This window comes from Panthera onca, chromosome X, assembly GCF_046562875.1.
Source record: "Panthera onca isolate mPanOnc1 chromosome X, mPanOnc1 haplotype 2, whole genome shotgun sequence".
Classification (NCBI taxonomy): domain Eukaryota; kingdom Metazoa; phylum Chordata; class Mammalia; order Carnivora; family Felidae; genus Panthera; species Panthera onca.
The window spans coordinates 68,268,088-68,293,523 of record NC_138357.1 but is presented as its reverse complement, the minus strand read 5'-3'; the positions used below and the strand labels follow the sequence as shown (position 1 = coordinate 68,293,523).

The 25,436-nt window shown below is 38.7% G+C and overlaps 1 protein-coding gene across 2 annotated transcripts in view; it reads left to right on the top strand.

Moving 5' to 3' along the window:
- The window catches only part of UPRT (uracil phosphoribosyltransferase homolog), an 83,882-nt gene extending 59,920 nt beyond the window's left edge, over nucleotides 1-23,962 (top strand). The window contains exon 7 of one of the 2 annotated variants that reach the window (XM_081793806.1): nucleotides 23,438-23,962. In XM_081793806.1, the coding sequence (XP_081649932.1) occupies nucleotides 23,438-23,484 (47 nt within the window). In that variant the 3' untranslated portion in view covers nucleotides 23,485-23,962. Of the gene's footprint in view, nucleotides 1-18,918; nucleotides 19,046-23,437 lie in introns of those variants that run through there. The other variant, XM_081793807.1, reaches the window with a different exon arrangement.
- Nucleotides 23,963-25,436: the final 1,474 nt, after the last annotated feature.

Here is a 25,436-nt window from a genome sequence, read left to right as displayed (position 1 = left end):
ATTCATGATTTTATCTATTTGGGTCATCTCCCTTTTCTTTTTGAGAAGCCTGGCTAGAGGTTTGTCAATTTTGTTTATTTTTTCAAAAAACCAACTCTTGGTTTCATTGATCTGCTCTACAGTTTTTTTAGATTCTATATTGTTTATTTCTGCTCTGATCTTTATTATTTCTCTTCTTCTGCTGGGTTTAGGCTGCCTTTGCTGTTCTGCTTCTATTTCCTTTAGGTGTGCTGTTAGATTTTGTATTTGGGATTTTTCTTGTTTCTTGAGATAGGCCTGGATTGCAATGTATTTTCCTCTCAGGACTGCCTTCGCTGCATCCCAGAGCGTTTGGATTGTTGTATTTTCATTTTCGTTTGTTTCCATATATGTTTTAATTTCTTCTCTAATTGCCTGGTTGACCCACTCATTCGTTAGTAGGGTGTTCTTTAACCTCCATGCTTTTGGAGGTTTTCCAGACTTTTTCCTGTGGTTGATTTCAAGCTTCATAGCATTGTGGTCTGAAAGTATGCATGGTATAATTTCAATTCTTGTAAACTTATGAAGGGCTGTTTTGTGACCCAGTATATGATCTATCTTGGAGAATGTTCCGTGTGCACTCGAGAAGAAAGTATATTCTGTTGCTTTGGGATGCAGAGTTCTAAATATATCTGTCAAGTCCATCGGATCCAATGTATCATTCAGGGCCCTTGTTTCTTTATTGACTGTGTGTCTAGATGATCTATCCATTTCTGTAAGTGGGGTGTTAAAGTCCCCTGCAATGACCACATTCTTATCAATAAGGTTGCTTATGTTTATGAGTAATTGTTTTATATATCTGGGGGCTCGGGTATTTGGCGCATAGACATTTATAATAGTTAGCTCTTCCTGGTGGATAGACCCTGTGATTATTATATAATGCCCTTCTTCATCTCTTGTTACAGCCTTTAATTTAAAGTCTAGTTTGTCTGATAGAAGTATGGCTACTCCAGCTTTCTTTTGGCTTCCAGGAGCATGATAAATAGTTCTCCATCCCCTCACTCTCAATCTAAAGGTGTCCTCAGATCTAAAATGAGTCTCTTGTAGACAGCAAATAGATGGGTCTTGTTTTTTTATCCATTCTGATACCCTATGTCTTTTAGTTGGCGCATTTAATCCATTTACATTCAGTGTTATTATAGAAAGATATGGGTTTAGAGTCATTGTGATGTCTGTATGTTTTATGCTTGTAGTGATGTCTCTGGTACTTTGTCTCACAGGATCCCCCTTAGGATCTCTTGTAGGGCTGGTTTCGTGGTGACAAATTCCTTCAGTTTTTGTTTGTTTGGGAAGACCTTTATCTCTCCTTCTATTCTAAATGACAGACTTGCTGGATAAAGGATTCTCGGCTGCATATTTTTTCTGTTTAGCACACTGTAGATATCGTGCCAAGCCTTTCTGGCCTGCCAAGTTTCAAAGGAGAGATCAGTCACGAGTCTTATAGGTCTCCCTTTATATGTGAGGGCACGTTTATCCCTTGCTGCTTTCAGAATTTTCTCTTTATCCTTGTATTTTGCCAGTTTCACTATGATATGTCGTGCAGAAGATCGATTCAAGTTACGTCTGAAGGGAGTTCTCTGTGCCTCTTGGATTTCAATGCCTTTTTCCTTCCCCAGTTCAGGGAAGTTCTCAGCTATAATTTGTTCAAGTACCCCTTCAGCACCCTTCCCTCTCTCTTCCTCCTCTGGGATACCAATTATGCGTATATTATTTTTTTTTAGTGTATCACTTAGTTCTCTAATTTTCCCCTCATACTCCTGGATTTTTTTATCTCTCTTTCTTTCAGCTTCCTCTTTCTCCATAACTTTATTTTCTAGTTCACCTATTCTCTCCTCTGCCTCTTCAAGCCGAGCCATCGTGGATTCCATTTTGTTTTGCAATTCGTTTAAAGCGTTTTTCAACTCCTCGTGACTGTTCCTTAGTCCCTCGATCTTTGTGGCAAGAGATTCTCTGCTGTCCTGTATACTGTTTTCAAGCCCAGCGATTAATTTTATGACTATTATTCTAAATTCACTTTCTGTTATATTATTTAAATCCTTTTTGATCAGTTCATTAGCTGTTGTTATTTCCTGGAGATTCTTCTGAGGGGAATTCTTCCGTTTGGTCATTTTGGAGAGTCCCTGGCGTGGTGAGGACCTGCAGTGCACTTCCCCTGTGCTGTGGTGTATAACTGGAGTTAGTGGGCGGGGCCGCAGTCCGACCCGATGTCTGCCCCCAGCCCACTGCTGGGGCCACAGTCAGACTGGTGTGTGCCTTCTCCTCCCCTCTCCTAGGGGCGGGATTCACTGTGGGGTGGCGTGTCCCGTCTGGGCTACTTGCACACTGCCAGGCTTGTGTTGCTGGGGATCTGGCGTATTAGCTGGGGTGGGTAGGCAAGGTGCACGGGGGCTGGAGGGGCAGGCTTAGCTCGCTTCTCCTTAGGTGATCCACTTCAGGAGGAGCCCTGTGGCAGCGGGAGGGAGTCAGATCCGCTGCCAGAGGTTTGGCTCCGCAGAAGCACAGAGTTGGGTGTTTGCGCGGAGCGAGCAAGTTCCCTGGCAGGAACTGGTTCCCTTTGGGATTTTGGCTGGGGGATGGGCGGGGGAGATGGCGCTGGCGCCTTTGTTCCCCGCCAAGCTGAGCTCTGCCGTCCGGGGGCTCAGCAGCTCTCCCTCCCTTTGTCCTCCAGCCTTCCCGCTTTCCGAGCAGAGCTGTTAACTTCTGACCTCCCAGACGCTAAGTCACGCTTGCTGTCGGAACACAGTCCGTCCGGCCCTTCCGCTTTTGCCAGCCAGACTCGGGGGCTCCGCTTGGCCGGCGAGCCGCCCCTCCGCCCCGGCTCCCTCCCGCCAGTCCGTGGAGCGCGCACCGCCTCGCCGCCCTTCCTACCCTCTTCCGTGGGCCTCTAGTCTGCGCTTGACTCCGGAGACTCCCTTCTGCTAATCCTCTGGCGGTTTTCTGGGTTCTTTAGGCAGGTGTAGGTGGAATCTAAGTGATCGGCAGGACGCGCTGTGAGCCCCGCGTCCTCCTACGCCGCCATCTTCCGGCACTCTCCTGATTATTGGTTTTAAATCTACCATCTTGATATTTGCTTTCTCTTAGTCCCATTTGTTCTTTATTTGCTTTTTCTTCTTTTTCTAACTTCTTTTGGATTGAGTATTATTTATGATTCCATTTTATTTATTTTTACTGTCTTGTTAGATATAATGCTTTGGTTTTTTAATGGTTCCTTTAGAGCTTATAATATGTACCTTTAACTTATCACAGTCCATTTCACCAATAAGAACTTAAATAATATACATCCATTCCCCCCTTCCTAGCCTTTGTGCTATCATTATCATACATTTTACTTCTACACATGTGAAACCCCATAATGTATAATTATTTTTCTTTCAAGCTATTTTATTTATTTATTTATTTATTTATTTATTTATTTATTCATTCATTTATTCATTCATTTAGAGAGTGCATGAGCAAGGGAGGGGCAGAGAGAAATGGAGAGAGAATCCCAAGTAGGCTTTGCACTGTCAGCACAGAGCCTGATGTGGGGCTCAAACTCATGAACCATGAGATCATGACCTGAGCTGAAATCAATAGCCAGACACTTAACTGAGCCAGTCAGGTGCCCCTCAAGTTATCTTTTAAAGAGATAGAAAACAAAATAAGAAAAAAAAGAAGTCTTTTCATTCATTTTGGGTGCTTTTCATTTCTTTGTGTATATCCAGATTTCCATCTGGTATTATTTTCCTTCTACTCAAAGGACTTAATTTAATATTTAGTATAGTGAAGGTCCCCTAGTAATGGATTATTTCAGTGTTTGAGTGTCTGAAAAAGTATTTTACTGATAGAGAATTCTATATTGGAAGCTTTTGTTTCTTTCAGTACTATAAAGATGATTCACTATCTTTCTTGCATGTTTATAAGTCTTCTGTTTACGTTTAATGTAATTACTGATCAAGTTGGGTTTATATCTGCCATTTTGCTATTTGTTTCCTATATGTCTTATATATATGTTTATATATATATATAACTATATATATATACATATATATATATATATATATACATATATATATATATACATATATATATGTATATATATTCCCTCATTCCTGCTTTTTTTATGTTAGATATTTTCTAGTGTGCCTGTATCAAGGCTCCCCAAGAACACCCCCAGGCCTCAATAGGACTCAGATTTATATTCATGGTTATGATTTTTTAAATTAAGTTTTAATTTTAATTCCAGTTAACATACAATGTTATATTATTTTCAGGTGTGTGATATAGTGATTCAACAATTGCCTAAATTACCTGCTGCTCATCACAAGTGCACTTCTTAATCCCAATCACCTATTTAACCCATCACCCCCCACCCCACCTTTGCCTCTGGTAACCATCAGTTTGTTCTCTATAGTTAAGAGCCTGTTTCTTGGTTACTCTCTCTCTCTCTCTTTCTCTTTGCTCATTTATTTTGTTTCTTAAATTCCACACATAAGTGAAATCATATGGTATTTGTATTTCTCTAACTGACTTATTTCAGTTAGCATTATACTCTCTAACTCCATCCATGTTGTTGCAAATGGCAAGATTTCATTATTTTTCATGGCTGAATAATATTCCTGCATGTGTGCACACATGTGTGTATGTGTGTGTGTGTATCTCACATCTTTTTTGTCCATTCATCAATTGATGGACATGTGCGCTGCTTCCATACATTGGCTATTGTAAATAATGCTGCTATAAACATAAGGGTCCACGCACCCCTTTGAATTAGTATTTTTGTATTCTTTGGGTAAATACCTAGTAGTGAAATTGCTGGAGCATAGGGTAGTTCTATTTTTAACTTTTTGAGGAAACTCCACACTGTTTTCCAGAGTGGCTGTATCAGTTTTCATTCCCACCAACAGTGCAAGAAGTTTCCTTTTTCTCCACATCCTTGCCAACACCTGTTGTTTCTTGTGTTATTGATTTTAGCCACTCTGACAGGTGTGAGGTGATATCTTATTGTAGTTTTCATGGTTATGATTTCTTACAGAAAAAGAATACAAAGCAAAATCAGCAAAGGGAGTAGGTACATGGAACAAAATCTGGAGGAAACCTGGAACAAAATCTGTAAGAAACCAGGCACAAGCTTCCAAGAGTTCTCTTCCAGTGGAAATGCACTGGATACACTTTGTTTATCTACAAATTGTAGCAACATGTGTGAAGTGTGGTCCACTAGGGACATTTGCATAAGCCTAAAATTCCAGAATTTTTATTGCAGTTTGGTCACATTGACACACTGTGTATATGTGATTGATCACAGTTACCAAAACAGATGATCTTAGGAAAGCAAGTGTGAAATCTTAAGTGGAAGCAAATAAATCACATTATTTACACAGATTAACTAGACATATTAGTACAGTGTGGTTCAAAGCTCTAAGTATGCAAAAACACTTTTATGAGCTAAAACATTCCAAGAATTTAACTCCCAGTTGTTGGGATAGGGCAATTCATGAAACCAGATTCCTGGGAATGTGTAAGGTTTAAGCAACTTAGACCTGATAAGTCAACTTCCTGCACTTTTCAACCTCCAGCCCTTTGGCCTAGGCTCTCTTACAGGAAAATGGTCATATTTCTCTGAGAACCTACATTTAGTATAGCATTTATATAATAGAGATAGTAATAATATCAACCGGAGTATGCCCAGCATTTGGAAGAGCCAGTGTGGGATAGGGAGAGAAATAAAGAAGCAACTAATCCATCCTATAATGCCATTACACCACATATTTTTGTATTAATTTGCTCTTAGTCTACAGTTATTTGTACTTTGTGATAAATTTGTATAGAACTATTTAGCATATTAATTAACTGACGTTAACTAGATCTAGCTCCTCATAAAGACAAGTATTTTCCATTGATATAACATTAGTTCCTCCTAAAGCCAACTATTTTCCATTGATATCCCATCCTGAGGAGGCTTAATTTCCCAATACATACAATTATCAATATCTATATGACTTATTTATATAAGGTAATTGAACCTTACCAGTAATGCTGATATTACACCATATCAAACTATGGTTTTAGTCCAGTTGTTTCATTGCACAACTCAGTAAGAATTAGAGAGATATTTATTTATTACACCTACCCTCTTGCCGGGTGTAATAGGCCTTTGCCCCATACCAGATATTATGGATAGGATTTTCATATTTGACCAGGAATTGGTTATTTTCTGTTTCCAATGGTTTCCATGGTTCTGTTTCCATGGTTATATTAGTTTGCTAGGGCTATCATAAAAAAGTACCACAGACTAAGTGACTTCAATGATAGAAATTTATTTTCTCACAGTTCTGGAGACTAGAAGTCTAAGATCCATGTGTTGGCAGGTTTATTTTTTTCTGAGGACTCTTTCCTTAACTTATAGATGGCTACCTTCTTGCTGTGTTCTCACATGGTCTTTTCTCAGTGTACACACATCTCTGGAGTCCCTTTGTGTGTCCAAATTTCATTTTTTTATAAGGATACCAGTCAGTTTAGATTTGATTAAAAGGATTAGGGTGATTAACTAAATCACTTCTTTAAAGTCTCTATCTCCATTTTAGTCACATTCCGAGGTGCTGGGAGTTAGGGCTGCAATGTGAATTTTGGGGATACACAATTCAGTCCATAACATGGGGACAAACCTAGTCATCTTATCTCAGTTCATATGATTTTATGGAGATTGTTTCCATTATGTGCTGTTATGTAGCATGGCTCATCCCTCCTAGGACAAATATAAGACTATAATTCAGAATGGTTCTTATTTCTGCTAACTCTGCTACAGGGTATATCTTATTTTGATTCATTCTTGGAATGAGTGCAGGCAGAGTGCATCAGTGTAAATTGCCCTTGCCCTCAGAGAATGTCCGTAAATTTGGAGACCCATAAGATTTTCAGAAGTGTGCCCTAGGATGAAGAGTTATTGTTTCTTTGCTACTTCAGGCTCAATCTGTTTTAAAATAGTCAAGAGATCCTGTTGGATCTTGGTTTAAACACTTTCCCAATATTGAGTCCTAGCATTGTCCAGCATTATTTATTAAATGTGCCTGATCCAGTTCACTAAAGCCTCATCTCTCCAGGCTGATTCTTGACCTTTTTCTTTCTCCTAGAAGAGTATTCATTCTAGTGGTTTATTCTAACACTTCTTTTTCTTTTGAATGCCATTTATTGAAAGTCAATTCCATTTGTCCTTTGATGCTTAAACTTGTACCTATCTCTCTTATAGCTTTCTTGTATCTCATGGACCAATGTTTAATCCACCAGATATGTTGTTGCCATTGTCTACTAATTGCCTGAGTGCAATTAGAATAAATGTTTCATACCCTAAAATGTTGGGTCCCATGTGCTAAGGTTATATAGGTAGAAGTCATGCCTACATGTAATTTACTTTCAGTATGCCTTGAAGGCCTCCCCTAGCCTTCCTTATCGCAAGATGGAGCCATTTTCCATGGGGACTTGAGCCAATCATATAATGCCTACAACTTTATTCCTATCAGAAACCCATTCTGCTTTATTTACTAGCTTTATAACCACAAAAGAAGGGTGTTAAGTGTTTATACATAGCACACTTTGGCATCATAGGTATGCAGATGCTATATATTGTGACCATAATAGCCCAGAACCTTTCTAAATATTTGGTGATCAAAGTTTATACTTTTACATAGTGATCAGTCTGCCAGGAGTTGTGTGGTTTGATGGCTCAATAGAGCAATTCCTGGAATTTTCTTCCTAAATAATATCTTTTGTAGTTGATATAACCTGAAATTTAAGAAGCAAAATGTAGTGGCATATATTATTAAAATTTTATTCAGTCATCAACAGTGGATCCAGTTCATTATAGCATATTACCAGAATCTCTCCCAGAGTAATAATAATACCATGCAGCTTTGCAAGCTTCCATTCAACCTTGTCAAAATCCAAAATTGGGGGTGGTCTGGGCAAACATACAGCTTCACCCTCTTGATATCTGGTATAATTATGATGAGACAGTATTTTTCTCTTCGTTTGAGCCTCTTAAGGAAATATGTAATGTGGGATGTCCTTTGTTACATAACCCATTTATTAATTCTTTTACCTACAACTACTATCTTTATTCTTTGTATTTGTCATAACACAAAACTTTCCATCTTTTTTTTTTTTTTTGCTTTCTGAGATTTTCTTTTTTTCTCTTTTTATTTATTTATTTATTTATTTATTTATTTATTTACTTTTTTTAATATATGAAATTTATTGTCAAAATGGTTTCCATACAACACCCAGTGCTCATCCCAAAAGGTGCCCTCCTCTATACCCATCACCCACCCTCCCCTCCCTCCCACCCCCCATCAACCCTCAGTTTGTTCTCAGTTTTTAAGAGTCTCTTATGCTTTGGCTCTCTCCCACTCTAACCTCTTTTTTTTTTTTCCTTCCCCTCCCCCATGGGTTTCTGTTACGTTTCTCAGGATCCACATAAGAGTGAAACCATATGGTATCTGTCTTTCTCTGTATGCCTTATTTCACTTAGCATCACACTCTCCAGTTCCATCCACGTTGCTACAAAAGGCCAGATTTCATTCTTTCTCATTGCCACGTAGTATTCCATTGTGTATATAAACCACAGTTTCTTTATCCATTCATCAGTTGATGGACATTTAGGCTCTTTCCATAATTTGGCTATTGTTGAGAGTGCTGCTATAAACATTAGGGTACAAGTGCCCCTATGCATCAGTACTCCTGTATCCCTTGGGTAAATTCCTAGCAGTGCTATTGCTGGGTCATAGGATAGGTCTATTTTTAATTTTCTGAGGAACCTCCACACTGCTTTCCAGAGCGGCTGCACCAATTTGCATTCCCACCAACAGTGCAAGAGGGTTCCCGTTTCTCCACATCCTCTCCAGCATTTATAGTCTCCTGATTTGTTCATTTTGGCCACTCTGACTGGCCTGAGGTGATATCTGAGTGTGGTTTTGATTTGTATTTCTCTGATAAGGAGCGACGTTGAACATCTTTTCATGTGCCTGTTGGCCATCTGGATGTCTTCTTTAGAGAAGTGTCTATTCATGTTTTCTGCCCATTTCTTCACTGGGTTATTTGTTGTTCGGGTGTGGAGTTTGGTGTGCTCTTTATAGATTTTGGATACTAGCCCTTTGTCCGATATGTCATTTGCAAATATCTTTTCCCATTCCGTTGGTTGCCTTTTAGTTTTGTTGGTTGTTTCCTTTCCTGTGCAGAAGCTTTTTATCTTCATAAGGTCCCAGTAATTCACTTTTGCTTTTAATTCCCTTGCCTTTGGGGATGTGTCGAGCAAGAGATTGCTACGGCTGAGGTCAGAGAGGTCTTTTCCTGCTTTCTCCTCTAGGGTTTGGATGGTTTCCTGTCTCACATTCAGGTCCTTTATCCATTTTGAGTTTATTTTTGTGAATGGTGTGAGAAAGTGGTCTAGTTTCAACCTTCTGCATGTTGCTGTCCAGTTCTCCCAGCACCATTTGTTTTTTTTTTTTTTAATATATGAAATTTACTGTCATATTGGTTTCCATACAACACCCAGTGCTCATCCCAAAAGGTGCCCTCCTCAATTCCCATCACCCATCCTGCCCTCCCTCCCACCCCCCATCAACCCTCAGTTTGTTCTCAGTTTTTAACAGTCTCTTATGCTTTGGCTCTCTCCCACTCTAACCTCTTTTTTTTTTTTTTCCTTCCCCTCCCCCATGGGTTTCTGTTACGTTTCTCAGGATCCACATAAGAGTGAAACCATATGGTATCTGTCTTTCTCTGTATGGCTTATTTCACTTAGCATCACACTCTCCAGTTCCATCCATGTTGCTACGAAAGGCCATATTTCATTTTTTCTCATTGCCACGTAGTATTCCATTGTGTATATAAACCACAATTTCTTTATCCATTCATCAGTTGATGGACATTTAGGCTCTTTCCATAATTTGGCTATTGTTGAGAGCCAGCACCATTTGTTAAACAGACTGTCTTTTTTCCATTGGATGTTCTTTCCTGCTTCGTCAAAAATGAGTTGGCCATACATTTGTGGGTCTAGTTCTGGGGTTTCTATTCTATTCCATTGGTCTATGTGTCTGTTTTTGTGCCAATACCATGCTGTCTTGATGATGACAGCTTTGTAGTAGAGGCTAAAGTCTGGGATTGTGATGCCTCCTGCTTTGGTCTTCTTCTTCAAAATTACTTTGGCTATTCGGGGACTTTTGTGGTTCCATATGAATTTTAGGATTGTTTGTTCTAGTTTCGAGAAGAATGCTGGTGCAATTTTGATTGGGATTGCATTGAATGTGTGGATAGCTTTGGGTAGTATTGACATTTTGACAATATTTATTCTTCCAATCCATGAGCAGGGAATGTCTTTCCATTTCTTTATATCTTCTTCAATTTCTTTCATAAGCTTTCTATAGTTTTCAGCATACAGACCTTTTACATCTTTGGTTAGATTTATTCCTAGGTATTTTATGCTTCTTGGTGCAATTATGAATGGGCTCAGTTTCTTTATTTGTCTTTCTGTTGCTTCATTGTTAGTGTATAAGAATGCAACTGATTTCTGTACATTGATTTTGTATCCTGCAACTTTGCTGAATTCATGTATCAGTTCTAGCAGACTTTTGGTGGAGTCTATCGGATTTTCCATGTATAATATCATGTCATCTGCAAAAAGCGAAAGCTTGACTTCATCTTTGCCAATTTTGATGCCTTTGATTTCCTTTTGTTGTCTGATTGCTGATGCTAGAACTTCCAGCACTATGTTCAACAACAGCGGTGAGAGTGGGCATCCCTGTCGTGTTCCTGATCTCAGGGAAAAAGCTCTCAGTTTTTCCCCGTTGAGGATGATGTTAGCTGTGGGCTTTTCATAAATGGCTTTGATGATCTTTAAGTATGTTCCTTCTATCCCGACTTTCTCCAGGGTTTTTATTAAGAAAGGGTGCTGGATTTTGTCAAAGGCCTTTTCTGCATCGATTGACAGGATCATATGGTTCTTATCTTTTTTTTTTTTTGTTAACGTGATGTATCATGTTGATTGATTTGCGAATGTTGAACCAGCCCTGCATCCCAGGAATGAATCCCACTTGATCATGGTGAATAATTCTTTTTATATGCCGTTGAATTCTATTTGCTAGTATCTTATTGAGAATTTTTGCATCCATATTCATCAGGGATATTGGCCTGTAGTTCTCTTTTTTTACTGGGTCTCTGCTTTATGAATCAGAGTAATACTGGCTTCATAGAATGAGTCTGGAAGTTTTCCTTCCCTTTCTATTTCTTGGAATAGCTTGAGAAGGATAGGTATTATCTCTGCTTTAAACGTCTGGTAGAACTCCCTTGGGAAGCCATCTGGTCCTGGACTCTTATTTGTTGGGAGATTTTTGATAACTGATTCAATTTCTTCGCTGTTTATGGGTCTGTTCAAGCTTTCTATTTCCTCCTGATTGAGTTTTGGAAGCGTGTGGGTGTTTACGAATTTGTCAATTTCTTCCAGGTTGTCCAATTTGTTGGCATATAATTTTTCATAGTATTCCCTGATAATTGTTTGTATCTCTGAGGGATTGGTTGTAATAATTTCATTTTCATTCATGATTTTATATATTTGGATCATCTCCCTTTTGTTTTTGAGAAGCCTGGCTAGAGGTTTGTCAATTTTGTTTATTTTTTCAAAAAACCAACTCTTGGTTTCATTGATCTGCTCTACAGTTTTTTTAGATTCTATATTGTTTATTTCTGCTCTGCTCTTTATTATTTCTCTTCTTCTGCTGGGTTTAGGCTGCCTTTGCTGTTCTGCTTCTATTTCCTTTAGGTGTGCTGTTAGATTTTGTATTTGGGATTTTTCTTGTTTCTTGAGATAGGCCTGGATTGCAATGTATTTTCCTCTCCGGACTGCCTTCGCTGCGTCCCAAAGCGTTTGGATGTTGTATTTTCATTTTCGTTGTATCCATATATTTTTTAATTTCTTCTCTAATTGCCTGGTTGGCCCACTCATTCATTAGTGGGGTGTTCTTTAACCTCCATGCTTTTGGAGGTTTTCAGACTTTTTCCTGTGGTTGATTTCAAGCTTCATAGCATTGTGGTCTGAAAGTATGCATGGTATAATTTCAATTCTTGTAAACTTATGAAGGGCCGTTTTGTGACCCAGTATATGATCTATCTTGGAGAATGTTCCATGTACACTCGAGAAGAAAGTATATTCTGTTGCTTTGGGATGCAGAGTTCTAAATATATCTGTCAAGTCCATCTGATCCAATGTATCATTCAGGGCCCTTGTTTCTTTATTGACCGTGTGTCTAGATGATCTATCTATTTCTGTAAGTGGGGTGTTAAAGTCCCCTGCAATGACCACATTCTTATCAATAAGGTTGCTTATGTTTATGAGTAATTGTTTTATATATCTGGGGGCTCCAGTATTCGGTGCATAGACATTTATAATTGTTAGCTCTTCCTGATGGATAGACCCTGTAATTATTATATAATGCCCTTCTTCATCTCTTGTTGCAGCCTTTAATTTAAAGTCTAGTTTGTCTGATATAAGTATGGCTACTCCAGCTTTCTTTTGGCTTCCAGTAGCATGATAAATAGTTCTCCATCCCCTCACTCTCAATCTAAAGGTGTCCTCAGATCTAAAATGAGTCTCTTGTAGACAGCAAATAGATGGGTCTTGTTTTTTTTATCCATTCTCATACCCTATTTCTTTTGGTTGGCGCATTTAATCAATTTACATTCAGTGTTATTATAGAAAGATACGGGTTTAGAGTCATTGTGATGTCTGTATGTTTTATGCTTGTAGTGATGTCTCTGGAACTTTGTCTCCCAGGATCCCCCTTAGGATCTCTTGTAGGGCTGGTTTAGTGGTGACAAATTCCTTCAGTTTTTGTTTGGGAAGACCTTTATCTCTCCGGCTGCATATTTTTTCTGTTTAGCACACTGAAGATATCATGCCAATCCTTTCTGGCCTGCCAAGTTTCAAAAGAGAGATCAGTCACGAGTCTTATAGGTCTCCCTTTATATGTGAGGGCACGTTTATCCCTTGCTGCTTTCAGAATTTTCTCTTTATCCTTGTATTTTGCCAGTTTCACTATGATATGTCGTGCAGAAGATCGATTCAAGTTACGTCTGAAGGGAGTTCTCTGTGCCTCTTGGATTTCAATGCCTTTTTCCTTCCCCAGTTCAGGGAAGTTCTCAGCTATAATTTCTCTTCCTCCTCTGGGGTACCAATTATGCGTATATTATTTCTTTTTAGTGTATCACTTAGTTCTCTAATTTTCCCCTCATACTCCTGGATTTTTTTATCTCTCTTTCTCTCAGCTTCCTCTTTTTCCATAACTTTATCTTCTAGTTCACCTATTCTCTCCTCTGCCTCTTCAATCCGAGCTGTTGTCATTTCCATTTTGTTTTGCATTTCGTTTAAAGCGCTTTTCAGCTCCTCGTGACTGTTCCTTAGTCCCTTGATCTCTGTAGCAAGAGATTCTCTGCTGTCCTGTATACTGTTTTCAAGCCTAGCGATTAATTTTATGACTATTATTCTAAATTCACTTTCTGTTATATTATTTAAATCCTTTTTGATCAGTTCATTAGCTGTTGTTATTTCCTGGAGATTCTTCTGAGGGGAATTCTTCCGTTTGGTCATTTTGGATAGTCCCTGGAGTGGTGAGGACCTGCATGGCACTTCCCCTGTGCTGTGGTGTATAACTGGAGTTGGTGGGCAGGGCCGCAGTCAGACCTGATGTCTGCCCCCAGCCTGCAGCCTGGGCCACAGTCAGACTGGTGTGTGCCTTCTCTTCCCCTCTCCTAGGGGCGGGATTCCCTGTGGGGTGGCGTGGCCTGTCTGGGCTACTTGCACACTGCCAGGCTTGTGGTGCTGGGGATCTGGCATATTAGCTGGGGTGGGTAGGCAAGGTGCACGGGGGCAGGAGGGGCAGGCTTAGCTTGCTTCTCCTTAGGTGATCCACTTCAGGAGGGGCCCTGTGGCAGCGGGAGGGAGTCAGTTCCGCTGCGGGAGGTTTGGCTCCGCAGGAGCACAGAGTTGGGTGTTTGCCCGGAGAGAGCAAGTTCCCTGAAAGGAACTGGTTCCCTTTGGGATTTTGGCTGGGGGATGGGTGGGGGAGATGGCGCTGGCGAGCGCCTTTGTTCCCCACCAAACTGAGCTCTGCCGTCCGGGGGCTCAGCAGCTCTCCCTCCCTTTGTCCTCCAGCCTTCCAGCTTTCTGAGCAGAGCTGTTAACTTATGACCTCCCAGACGCTAAGTCGCGCTTGCTGTCGGAACACAGTCCGTCAGGCCCCTCCGCTTTTGCCAGCCAGACTCGGGGGCTCTGCTTGGCCGGCGAGCCGCCCCTCTGCCCCGGCTCCCTCCCGCCGGTCCGTGGAGCGCGCCGGTCCGGTCCGTGGAGCCTCGCCGCCCTTCCTACCCTCTTCCGTGGGCCTCTCGTCTGCGCTTGGCTCCGGAGACTCCATTCTGCTAATCCTCTGGCGATTTTCTGGGTTATTTAGGCAGGTGTAGGTGGAATGTAAGTGCTCAGCAGGACGCGTGGTGAGCCCAGCGTCCTCTTACCCCGCCATCTTCCCTCTTCCCCAGGAGCTTCGCGTAGCCCCAGACGTTCTGCAGTCTTGCTCTCAAGCGCTGGCAAACATTTCCATCTTTAGAAGGAGTTCCAGATTCAATGACAGTGCTAGTTCAGATTGCTGGCAACAACAGTAAGAGTCTAGCAAGTACTTTCCTTCCAGTCCATTCCCATTTGTATAGAATAGGGTTACACAGATAGATAACTAGTAGGCTATCTGGACCACTGGGCAACACAACTGCAGTCATTGTCAATTCCAATTTTGCAAGATGGGGTCAAAGTATAATCCATACCAAATGATCTTAGAAATTCTGCCATAAAGATTTAAAGGTATAACTGGTTTCTTATGGATCATCCCTTGTTCTGACAGGCACTGTTGTAGTCCTGGTCCTAAAACCACTTTATCAAGTAGGAAAAAAATTTGAAGTGGTGTGTGAAAGGACTGAATAGCTGTGTAGTATCTCCCCTATCCTTACATCCCTAGGTCCTCTACAGAAGTAGAGACTCTACAATTGGGACCATTCTTTGCTTGCCCTCATGTTGGATGTGAGCACATATTCATAAAAGTATGTAAAGCGTTCATGCTTTTTTCTCTCATCACTTTTTTTATTGTGACATTCACATACCATAAAAATAACACTTTAAAATATTTAATTGCTTTCCAAAACCAGAGACCCCACTAAAAAGGAGAACTATAGATCAATTTCCCTGATGAACATGGATGCAAAAATCCTCAACAAGATATTAGCCAACCGGATCCAACAATACATTAAAAAAAAATTATTCACCACAACCAAGTGGGATTTATACCTGGGATGCAGGGCTGGTTCAATATCCGCAAAACAATTAACGTGATTCATCACATCAATAAAAGAAAAGACAAGAACCATATGATCCTCTCAATAGATGCAGAGAAAGCATTTGACAAAATACAGCCTCCTTTCTTGATAAAAACCTTCAAGAAAGTAGGGATAGAAGGAGCATACCTTGAGATCATAAAGGCCATATATGAACGACCCAATGATAGTATCATCCTTAATGGGGAAAAACTGAGAGCTTTCCTCCTAAGGTCAGGAACAAGACAGGGATGTCCACTCTCGCCACTGTTATTCAACATAGTATTGGAAGCCTTAGCCTCTGCAATCAGACAACACAAAAAAATAAAAGGCATCCAAATTGGCCAGGAGGAGGTCAAACTTTCACTCTTTGCAGATGACATGATACTCTATATGGAACACCCAAAAAATTCCACCAAAAACTGCTAGAATTGATTCATGAATTCAGCAAAGTTGCAGGATATAAAATCAATGCACAGAAATTGATTCCATTCCTATGCACGAACAATGAAGTGACAGAAAGAGAAATCAAGGAATTGATCCCATTTACAGCTGCACAAAAAAATTGTAAAATACCTAGGAATAAATCTAACCAAAGAGGTGAAAAATCTATACACTGAAAACTATAGAAAGCTCATGAAAGAAATTGAAGAAGACACCAAAAAATGGAAAAAGATTCCATATTCCTGGATAGGAAGAACAAATATTGTTAAAATGTTGATACTACCCCAAACAATCTACACATTCAATGTAATCCCTATCAAAGTAACACCAGCATTCTTCACAAAGCTAGAACAAACAGTCCTAAAAGTTGTATGGAACCAGAAAAGACCCCGAATAGCCAAAGCAATCTTGGAAAAGAAAACCAAAGCAGGAGGCACCACAATCCCAGACTTTAAGCTATACTACAAAACCATAATCATCAAGACAGTATGGTACTGGCACAAGAACAGACACTCAGTTCAATGGACCAGAATAGAGAACCCAGAAATGGACCCACAAACGTATGGGCAACTAATCTTTGACAAAGCAGGAAAGAATAGCCAATGGAATAAAGACACTCTCTTCAGAAAGTGGTGCTGGGAAAACTGGACAGCGACATGCAGAAGAATGAACCTGGACCACTTTCTTACACCATACACAAAAATATACTCAAAATGGACAGAAGACTTCAATGTAAGACAGAAAGCCGTCAAAATCCTCGAGGAGAAAGCAGGCAAAAACTTCTTTGATCTTGGCCGCAGCAACTTCTTAACACGTCTGTGGAGGCAAGGGAAACAAAAGCAAACATGGAACTATTGGGACCTCATTAAAATAAAAACCTTCTTCACAGCAAAGGAAACAATCAAGAAAACTAAAAGGCAACCTAGAGAATTGGAGAAGATATTTGCAAATGACATATCAAATAAAGGGTTAGTATTCAAAATCTATCAAGAACATAGCAAACTCAACACCCAAAAAACAAATAATCCAGTCAAGAAGTGGGCAAAAGACATGAGTCCACTTCTCCAAAGAAGACATCCAGATGGCCAACTGACACATGAAAAAATGCTCAACATCACTCATCATCAGGGAAATACAAATCAAAACCACAATGAGATACCACCTCGCACCTGTTAGAATGGCTAACATTAACAAGTCAGGCAAAAACATATGTTGGCGAGGATGCGGAGAAAGAGGATCTCTTTTGCACTGCTGGTGGGAATGCAAACTGGTGCAGCCACTCTGGAAAACAGTATGGAGGTTCCTCAAAAGATTAAAAATACGACCCAGCAATTGCACTACTAGGTATTTATCCAAGTGATACAGGTATGCTGTTTTGAAGGGGCACATGCACCCCAGTGTTTTAGCAGCACTATCAACAATAGCCAAAGTATGGAAAGAACCCAATTGTCCATCGATGGATGAATGGATAAAGAAGATGTGGTATATATATATACAATGGAGTATTACTTGACAATCAAATAGAATCAAATCTTGCCATTTGCAACTACATGGACGGAACTGGAGGGTATTATGCTAAGCAAAATTAATCAGTCAGAGAGAGACAAAAATCATATAACTTCACTTATTTGAGGACTTTAAGATACAGAACAGATGAACACAAGGGAAGGGAAGCAAAAATAATATAAAAATAGTGAACATAACATGAGAAACTCTTTTAAAAGGGAGAACAAACAGTTCTGCCAGTTTTGGGAGGCGGGATGGGCTAAATGGGTAATGGGCATTACGGAATCTCCTGAAATAATTGTTGCACTGTACGCTAACTAACTTGGTTGTAAATTTTAAAAATTAAATTAAATTAATAAAATAAAATAAAATATTTAATCTTTTTAAATATATTCACAACATTGAGCAACCAGCACAATCTAATTCAAGAATATATTTATTATCACAGTAAGAAAATCTGTATTCATTAGTAGTCACTCTCCATTCTGCCTCCCTCAGTCTCTGGCAATCACTAGTTTACCTTCTCTTTCAATGGATTTTCTTATTCTCAACATTTGATATAAATGTAATCGTACAATATGTAATGCATTTTCAGTTTATTTTTATGTATGGTGTAAGGAAAGTGTTCAACGTTATTCCTTTGCAGTTGTCTCAGTGCCATTTACAAAAAAGACTATTCATTCCCCATTGTATTGTCTTGAACCAATTGACTATAAATGTAAGAGTATATTTATGGACTCGCAATTCTGTTTTATTGTTGTATATGTTTATCCTTATGCTAGTTTTGATTACTGTAGCTTTATAGTAAGTTTTGATATCAGGAAGTATGAGTTCTACTTTGTGATTTATCAGGATTGTTTTGGCTACTTGCGGTCCCTTGAAATTCCTTATGAATTTTAGTTTCTGAAAAATGAGCCACTGGGATTTTTTAAATAGGAATTGCACTGAATCTGAAGGTCACTTTGAGTAATATTGACATCTTAACAATATTGTCTTTCAACCCAGAAACATGAGATGTCTTTCCGTTTACTTCTGTTTTCTTTAATTTCCTTCAGCAATGCTTTGTAGTTTTCAGTATACAAGTCTTCTACCTCCTTGATTAAATTTATCCCTAAGTATTTTTTCATTTTGATGCTATTCTAAATGAAATTCTTTCATTAATTTTCTTTTAGATTGTTCATTGTGACTGTGTAGCTATAATAGATTTTCTGTACTGATCTTATATCCTGCAACTTTGCAGAATTTATTAGCTCTAAAACTTTTTGTGTGTGTTTTCTTTAGGATTTTATATATAAAATACCATGTTATCTGCATATAGAGATAGTTTTAGTTATTCCCGTCCAACTTGAATGAATTTTCTTCCTTTTTTGCCTACTTTCTGTGACTAGAAATTGCATTACAATATTGAAAGACATGCGGAAAGCTGGCATCTTTGTTTTGGTCATTTTATTGCCAAGAATATTAGAATTTTATCTTTGAGTATCATTATAAAATGTACACCTGTTCATCTCTCTTAAAATGTTTGGTTTAGAGTTTATTTTGATTGGAATTTTGATTGGAATATTCCACTTCCAGGGAATATGGCAGGGTAGGAAGGCCCTAAACTAATATTATCCCATGGATACAACTAGATGACATTGCATCAGAGCAAACAACCCAGAAAAGGACCCAAAGACTGGCTGAACAAACGCCACAACAAAATGTAGGTAAGAGGCCATACTAAAGAAGGTAGGAAGGGTGAGGACTTGGTGGGAACCTAAAACCCATGGGGCTGACCACCAGAAGGAGGGAGCTGTGGGTTCAGAGAATGGTGAGAAACAGACTAGTACACTGGGGAGCCTACAAAGGGAAGGGAAATCCCCACAGCATTTGACTTTGAAAATCAGAGGGGCTGAATTTCATGAATGCTTACAACTAGTGGGACTTAAAGCCTGGAATTTTAAAAATCAGTGGGCTTTCCTGTGAGAGAGCCCAGAGGGCTCTAGGATCTGAGCCCTTGGTGCTAAAGAGAAAAACACAGCAAACAGTCTGTGGAGATACAGCTTGGAAGCAGCAGTTTGAAAGTTGCCCGGGGCTTATGGGAGGGAGAGTTAGTTACTAATCTCAGAGTTTGCTCAGGAACTTTACCAGGCACACAGGATCTGACAGGTGCTGATTCTCTCCCCTACCTGTCACTATAAACACACAGCCACCTGCAGGAACCAACGCTGCACCAGCACTTACTACCTCACTTGCTTACACTGTGCTCTGCCCCCTTCAGCCAGACTTGCCTCAGTCCTGGATACCTTCTCCCAGAAGACTCACACAATCTTTGAAAACACTGCTCCTCCTGACCTCCCATGGAGGACAAGCACACCTTGTTAAAAGTGCACACCTTGCCCACACATGCTTTGTAGAGCAGCCCAGCCAGGTCAACATGGTGGCTGGCACATCCCTTATGGAAGAATACTGAAGCCCACAGCTTGTGGCATTGTGGAGTTATTTTTAGAGAGTGTATTTTAAGCCCTGGGAAAGTGAATGGGGCAATTCCTGAAATGTCAGAGGTATTCTGGTCTCAAGGCTGTCGAACTCGATAGCACTATGAGATCCAGAGCCCCATGATTCCCCAGGAGCCTGTTAGGGAACAGACCCATTATAATTGCCTAGCAGTCCTTGAAACTGTACATCTTCCCTGCATGTTTTCATGTAAACACCAGATGTGTGTTTGGTCTATGTCTGGGGTTCTTTGTGGTTTCCTCCCATGCTTAGACATTGTTTGATGTTTATATCTGGCAAACAAGAAATAAAGACTATATGCAGTTTGCTGCTGCTGCTGTTGTTTCACTGGCATAGGCAGCCCTGCACATCCTCTCAGTCTAAGTGTCTGGGAACCTTTTCTTCAGTATGTGGCCACATGGCATTGTGCCCCAACTTTGCACACTTTGAGAAGTGCCCCTGCTGGCTCTGCAAGCTTTGTGGAGCTCCTCCTCCTGCTGGAAGAGGACCAGGGCTACCTAGTTAAAAGTGTACATCTGGCCCACTACTTTCAAGAGCAAGAAACATAGTTGACTTTACTAACACAAATATAAAGAGGTAGGCAAAATGAGGATACAGAAGAATATGTCACAAAAAAGGACAGGACAAAACGACAGCAAGAGACCTAAGTGAAAAAAACATAAGTAAAGTGTCTGATAGAGAATTTAAAGTAATGTTATAATGATATTCACTGGATTTGAGAAGAGTAGAGAACATCAGTGAGACCTTAAGAAAGAGAGAGAAAACATAAAAAAAAGAACCAGAGAGGAAGAACACAATAAATGAAATTAAAAATACACTTAATGGAGTATATAGCAGACTGGAAGAAACAGAAGAATGAATTAATGAACTAGAACACAGAGTAATGTAAAGTAATAAAGCTGAAAAAATGACAAAAAAGAATTATGCAAAATGAGAATAGACTTAGGGAACGTGGTGACTGAAGCAAGCATAATAACATTTTCATTATGGGGATCCCAGAAGAAGAGAGAAAAAAAAGGGGAGGAAAATTTACTTGAAGAAATAATAGCTGAAAACACCCCTAATCTAGCAAAAGAAACAGATATCCAGGTCCAGGAGGCACAGAGATCCCCCAACAGAAATCAACCAAAGGAGGTCCACACCAAGACATGTAGTAATCAAAATGGAAAAAGTAGTGATAAAAAAAATTTAAAGCAGCAAGAGAAAAGAAAACAGTTAGATACAAGGGAAACCCCATAAGGTTATAAACAGATTTTTCAGCAGAAACTTAGCAAGCCAGAAAAGAGTGACATGATATATTAAAAGTTCTGAAAGGGAAAATCTGCAGCCACCAAGGCTGTCATTCAGAACAAAATAAGATACAGAGTTTCTCAAACAAAAGCAAAAGGAGTTCATGACCAGCTTTCCATGAAATATTCAAGGGGACTCTTTGAGTGGAAAGGAAAGACCAAAGTGACTATGTAAAATAGGAAACACAAAAGCAGTAAAAACAAGTATTTCTATAAAAAGTCATTCAATGTATTCACAAAATAAAAGGGTGGAAAATATGACACCAAACACCTAAAATGTGTGTGGGGAGGGAGAAGTAAAGCATGGGTTCAAACTTAAACAATGGTCAACTTAATATAGACTGCTATATGCAGAAGTTGTATACAAAACTAATGGTAACCACAAATAAAAAAACACTATTTGCTGGAGAGACATTATTTTTAGCATTGTATATTCTTTCCTGCTTCATCAAAGATTAATTGATCATATGGTTGTGGTTTCATTTCTGCATTTCCATTCGGTTCTATTGATTTATGTGTCTATTTTTGTGCCAGTATCATATTGTTTTGATCACTTAGCTTTGTAATATAATTTGAAGTCTGGAATTGTGATGCCTCTAGCTCTGTTTTTCTTTTTCAAGATTGCCTCAACTATTTGGGATCTTTTGATATTCCATACAAATTTTAGGATTGTTTGTTTAGTTCTGTGAAAAAATGCTGGTGATATTTTGATAGGGATTGCATTAAATGTGTAGATTTCTTTGTGTAGTGTACACATTTTAACAATATTTGTTCTTCCAATCCATAAGCATGGAATGTTTTTCCATTTCTTAGGTATCTTATGATTTTTGGTGTAATTGTCAATGGGATTGATTCCTTGATTTCTCTTTCTGCTGTTTCATTATTGGTGTATGAAAATGCAAAACAGATTCCTGTATGATCATTTTGTATGCTGTGACTTTATTGAATTTGTGTATCAGTTCTAGCACTTTTTGGTCTTTTCAGTTTTCTATACAGGGTATCATGTTGTCTGCAAATAGTGACAGTTTGATTTCTTCCTTGTCAATTTGGATGCCTTTTATTCATTTTTCTTGTTGATTGCTCTGGCTAGGACTTCCAGTACTATGTTAAATAGTAATGGTGATAGTGGACATCCTTGTCTGATTCCTGACCTTAGGGGGAAAGCTTTCAGTTGTTCACCCTTGAGTATGATGTTAGCTATGGGTGTTTCATATATGGCCTTTATTATATTGATGTATGTTCCGTCTAAACCTACTTGGTTGTGGGATTTTATCATGAATGGATGTTATACTTTTGTCAAATGCTTTTTCTGTGTCTATTGAAATGGTCGTATTTTTTATCCTTTCTTTTATTGATGTGACATATCACACTGATTAATATGCAAATACTGAACCACACTTGCAACCTAGGAATAAATCCTACTTGATTGTGGTGAATTATTTTTTTAATGTCTTGTTGGATCCAGTTTGGTAACATTTTGTTGAGGATTTTTGCATGTAAATTCATCAGAGATATTGGCCTATAGTATTCTTTTTTTGTAGTGTATTTATCTGGTTTTGGTATCAGCATAATGCAGGCCTCTCATAGAATGAATTTGCAAGTTATACTTCCTCTTGTATTTTTTGGACTATTTTGAGAATAGATATTAACCCTTATTTCAATGTTTGGTAGAATTCACCTGTGAAGCAATTTGATCCTGTAGTTTTGTTTCTTGGGGGTTTTTTGATTAGTGATTCAAGCCCATTGCTGGTAACTGTTCAAATTTTCTATTTCTTACTGATTCAAGTTTTGGAGGTTATATGTTTCTAGGAATTTATCCATTTTTTCTAGGTTGTCCAATTTGTTGGCATATAGTTTTTCATAATATTCTCTTATAATTGTATTTCTATGGTGTCAGTTTTCATTTCTCCTCTTTTTTTATTTGCTCATTTGCATCTTCTTCCTCTCACTTTTTTTTTTGATGAGTCTGGCTAAATATGTATTGATTTCGTTCACCTTTTCAAAGAAGTAGCTCCTGGTGTAATTGATTTGTTTTATTGGTTTTTTTAAGTCTCTATTTTGCTTATTTCTGCTTTAATCTTTATTATTTCCTTTATTCTACTGGTTTTAGGTTTTGTTGGTCCCTCTTTTCTAGCTCCTTCATGTGTAAGTTTTGGTTGTTTGAGATTTTTCTTGTTTCTTGAGGTAGGCCTGTTATGCAAAAATTCCATCATAGAATAGCTTTTGCTGCATCCCAATGATTTTGGACCAGTGTTTCTTTCTTCTTTATTTGTCTACATGTATTTTTATTTTTTTAATTTTTATTTTAGAGGGAGAGAGAGAGCACGAGTGGGGAAGAGTAGCAAAGAGAGAGTGAGAGAGAATCTCAAGCAGGCTTCTCACTCACTGTGGAGCCAGATGCGGGCTCGATTCTACAACTCTAGGATCATGACTGGAGCTGAAATGAAGAGTTGGACGCTCAACTGACTGAATCACCCAGGTGCCCCTGTCTCCATGTATTTTTTAAATTTCCTCTTTGATTTCTTGGTTGTCCCATTTATTGTTTAGTAGCATGTTATTTAACATTCATGTATTTGCACTCTTTCCAGATTTTTTCTTATGGGGTTGATTTCTAGCTTCATAGCATTGTGGTCAGGAAGGATGCATGGAATTAATTTGATCTCTATAAATTTGTTGAGACTTGTTTTGTGTCCTATTATGCAATCTATTCTGGAGAATGTTCCACGAGCACTTGTCAAGAATGTGTATGCTGCTGTTTTAGGGTTGAATGTTCTGGAATTATCTGTTGAATCTATCTGGTCCAATGTGTCATTAAAAATTACTGTTTCTTTGTTTATTGTGTGCTTGGACGATCAATCCATTGTTGTAAGTGGGGTGTTAAAGTCCCCTGCTATTATTGTATTACTATTGATGATTTCCTTTATGTTTGTTATTGATGGCTTTAAGAATTTGGGTGTTCCAATGTTGGGTGCATAAATATTTACAATTGTTATGTCTTCTTGTTGGATTGTCCACTTTGGGATTCTATAGTGTCTTTCTTTGTCTTTTGTTATAGTCTTTGTTGTAAGAACTATTTTGTCTGATATAAGTATTGTTACCCTGGCTTTTTTTCACATCCATTTGCATGGTAAATGTTTCTCCATCTCCTCACTTTCAATCTATATGTATCTTTACATTCCAAATGAGTCACTTGTAGGCAGCAAATAGGGGTCCTGTTTTTTATTCATGCAATCACACTATGTGTTTTTTTTCTTTGTAGTTTCAAGTCTTTACTTAAATTACAGTTTGGAAAAATATGATGTAATATTAATTTCAGAAGTAAAATTTAATGATTTATCATATACATATAACACCCAGGATGCATCACAACAAGGCCTGCCTTAATACCCATCACCCATTTACCCCATCCCCTGCCTACCCCCCCTCCAGAAACCCTCAGTTTATTGTCTATAGTTAAGAGTCTCTTTTATGGTTTTCCACTCTTTTTTTTTTAGCCCTATGTTCACCTGTTTTGTTTCTTAAATTCCACAAATGAATGAAAGCATATGGTATTTGTCTTTCTCTGACTGACTTATTTTGCTTAGCATAATGCAGTCTAGCTCCACCCATGTCATTGAAAATGGCAAGATTTCATTATTTTTGATGGCTGATAATATTCCATTGTGTGTGTGTGTGTGTGTGTGTGTGTGTGTGTGTGTATGTGTGTGTGTGTACAAACACACCACACCACATCTTCTGTATCCATTCATCAGTTGATGGATATTTGGGTTCTTTCCATAATTTGCCTACTGTTGAAAATGCTGCTATAAACATCACGGTGCATGTTTCCCTTTGAGTCAGTATTTTTGTATCCTTTGGGTAAATACCTAGTAGTGCATTTGCTGAAACTTAGGATAGTTTTATTTTAAAATTTTTTGGAATATTGTTTTCCTGACTGGCTGCACCACTTTGCATTCCCAACTACAGTGAAATAGGGCTCCCCTTTCTCTGCATCCTCGCCAACATCTGTTTGTTCGTTATTAATTTTAGCCATATTGACAGGTGTGATTTGATATGTCATTGAAGTATGATTTGTATTTTCCTGATGATGAATGATGTTGAGCATATTTCCATGTGTCTGTTAGTGATCTGAATGTCTTTGGAAAAATATCTATTCATGACTTATGCCCATTTTTAAACTGGATTATTTGAGTATTGAGTTTTATAAGTTCTTCATATATTTTGGATATTAACCCTTTATCAGATATATCAGTTGTAAATATCTTCTCCCATTCTAAAGATTACCTTTTAGTCTTGATAATTGTTTTC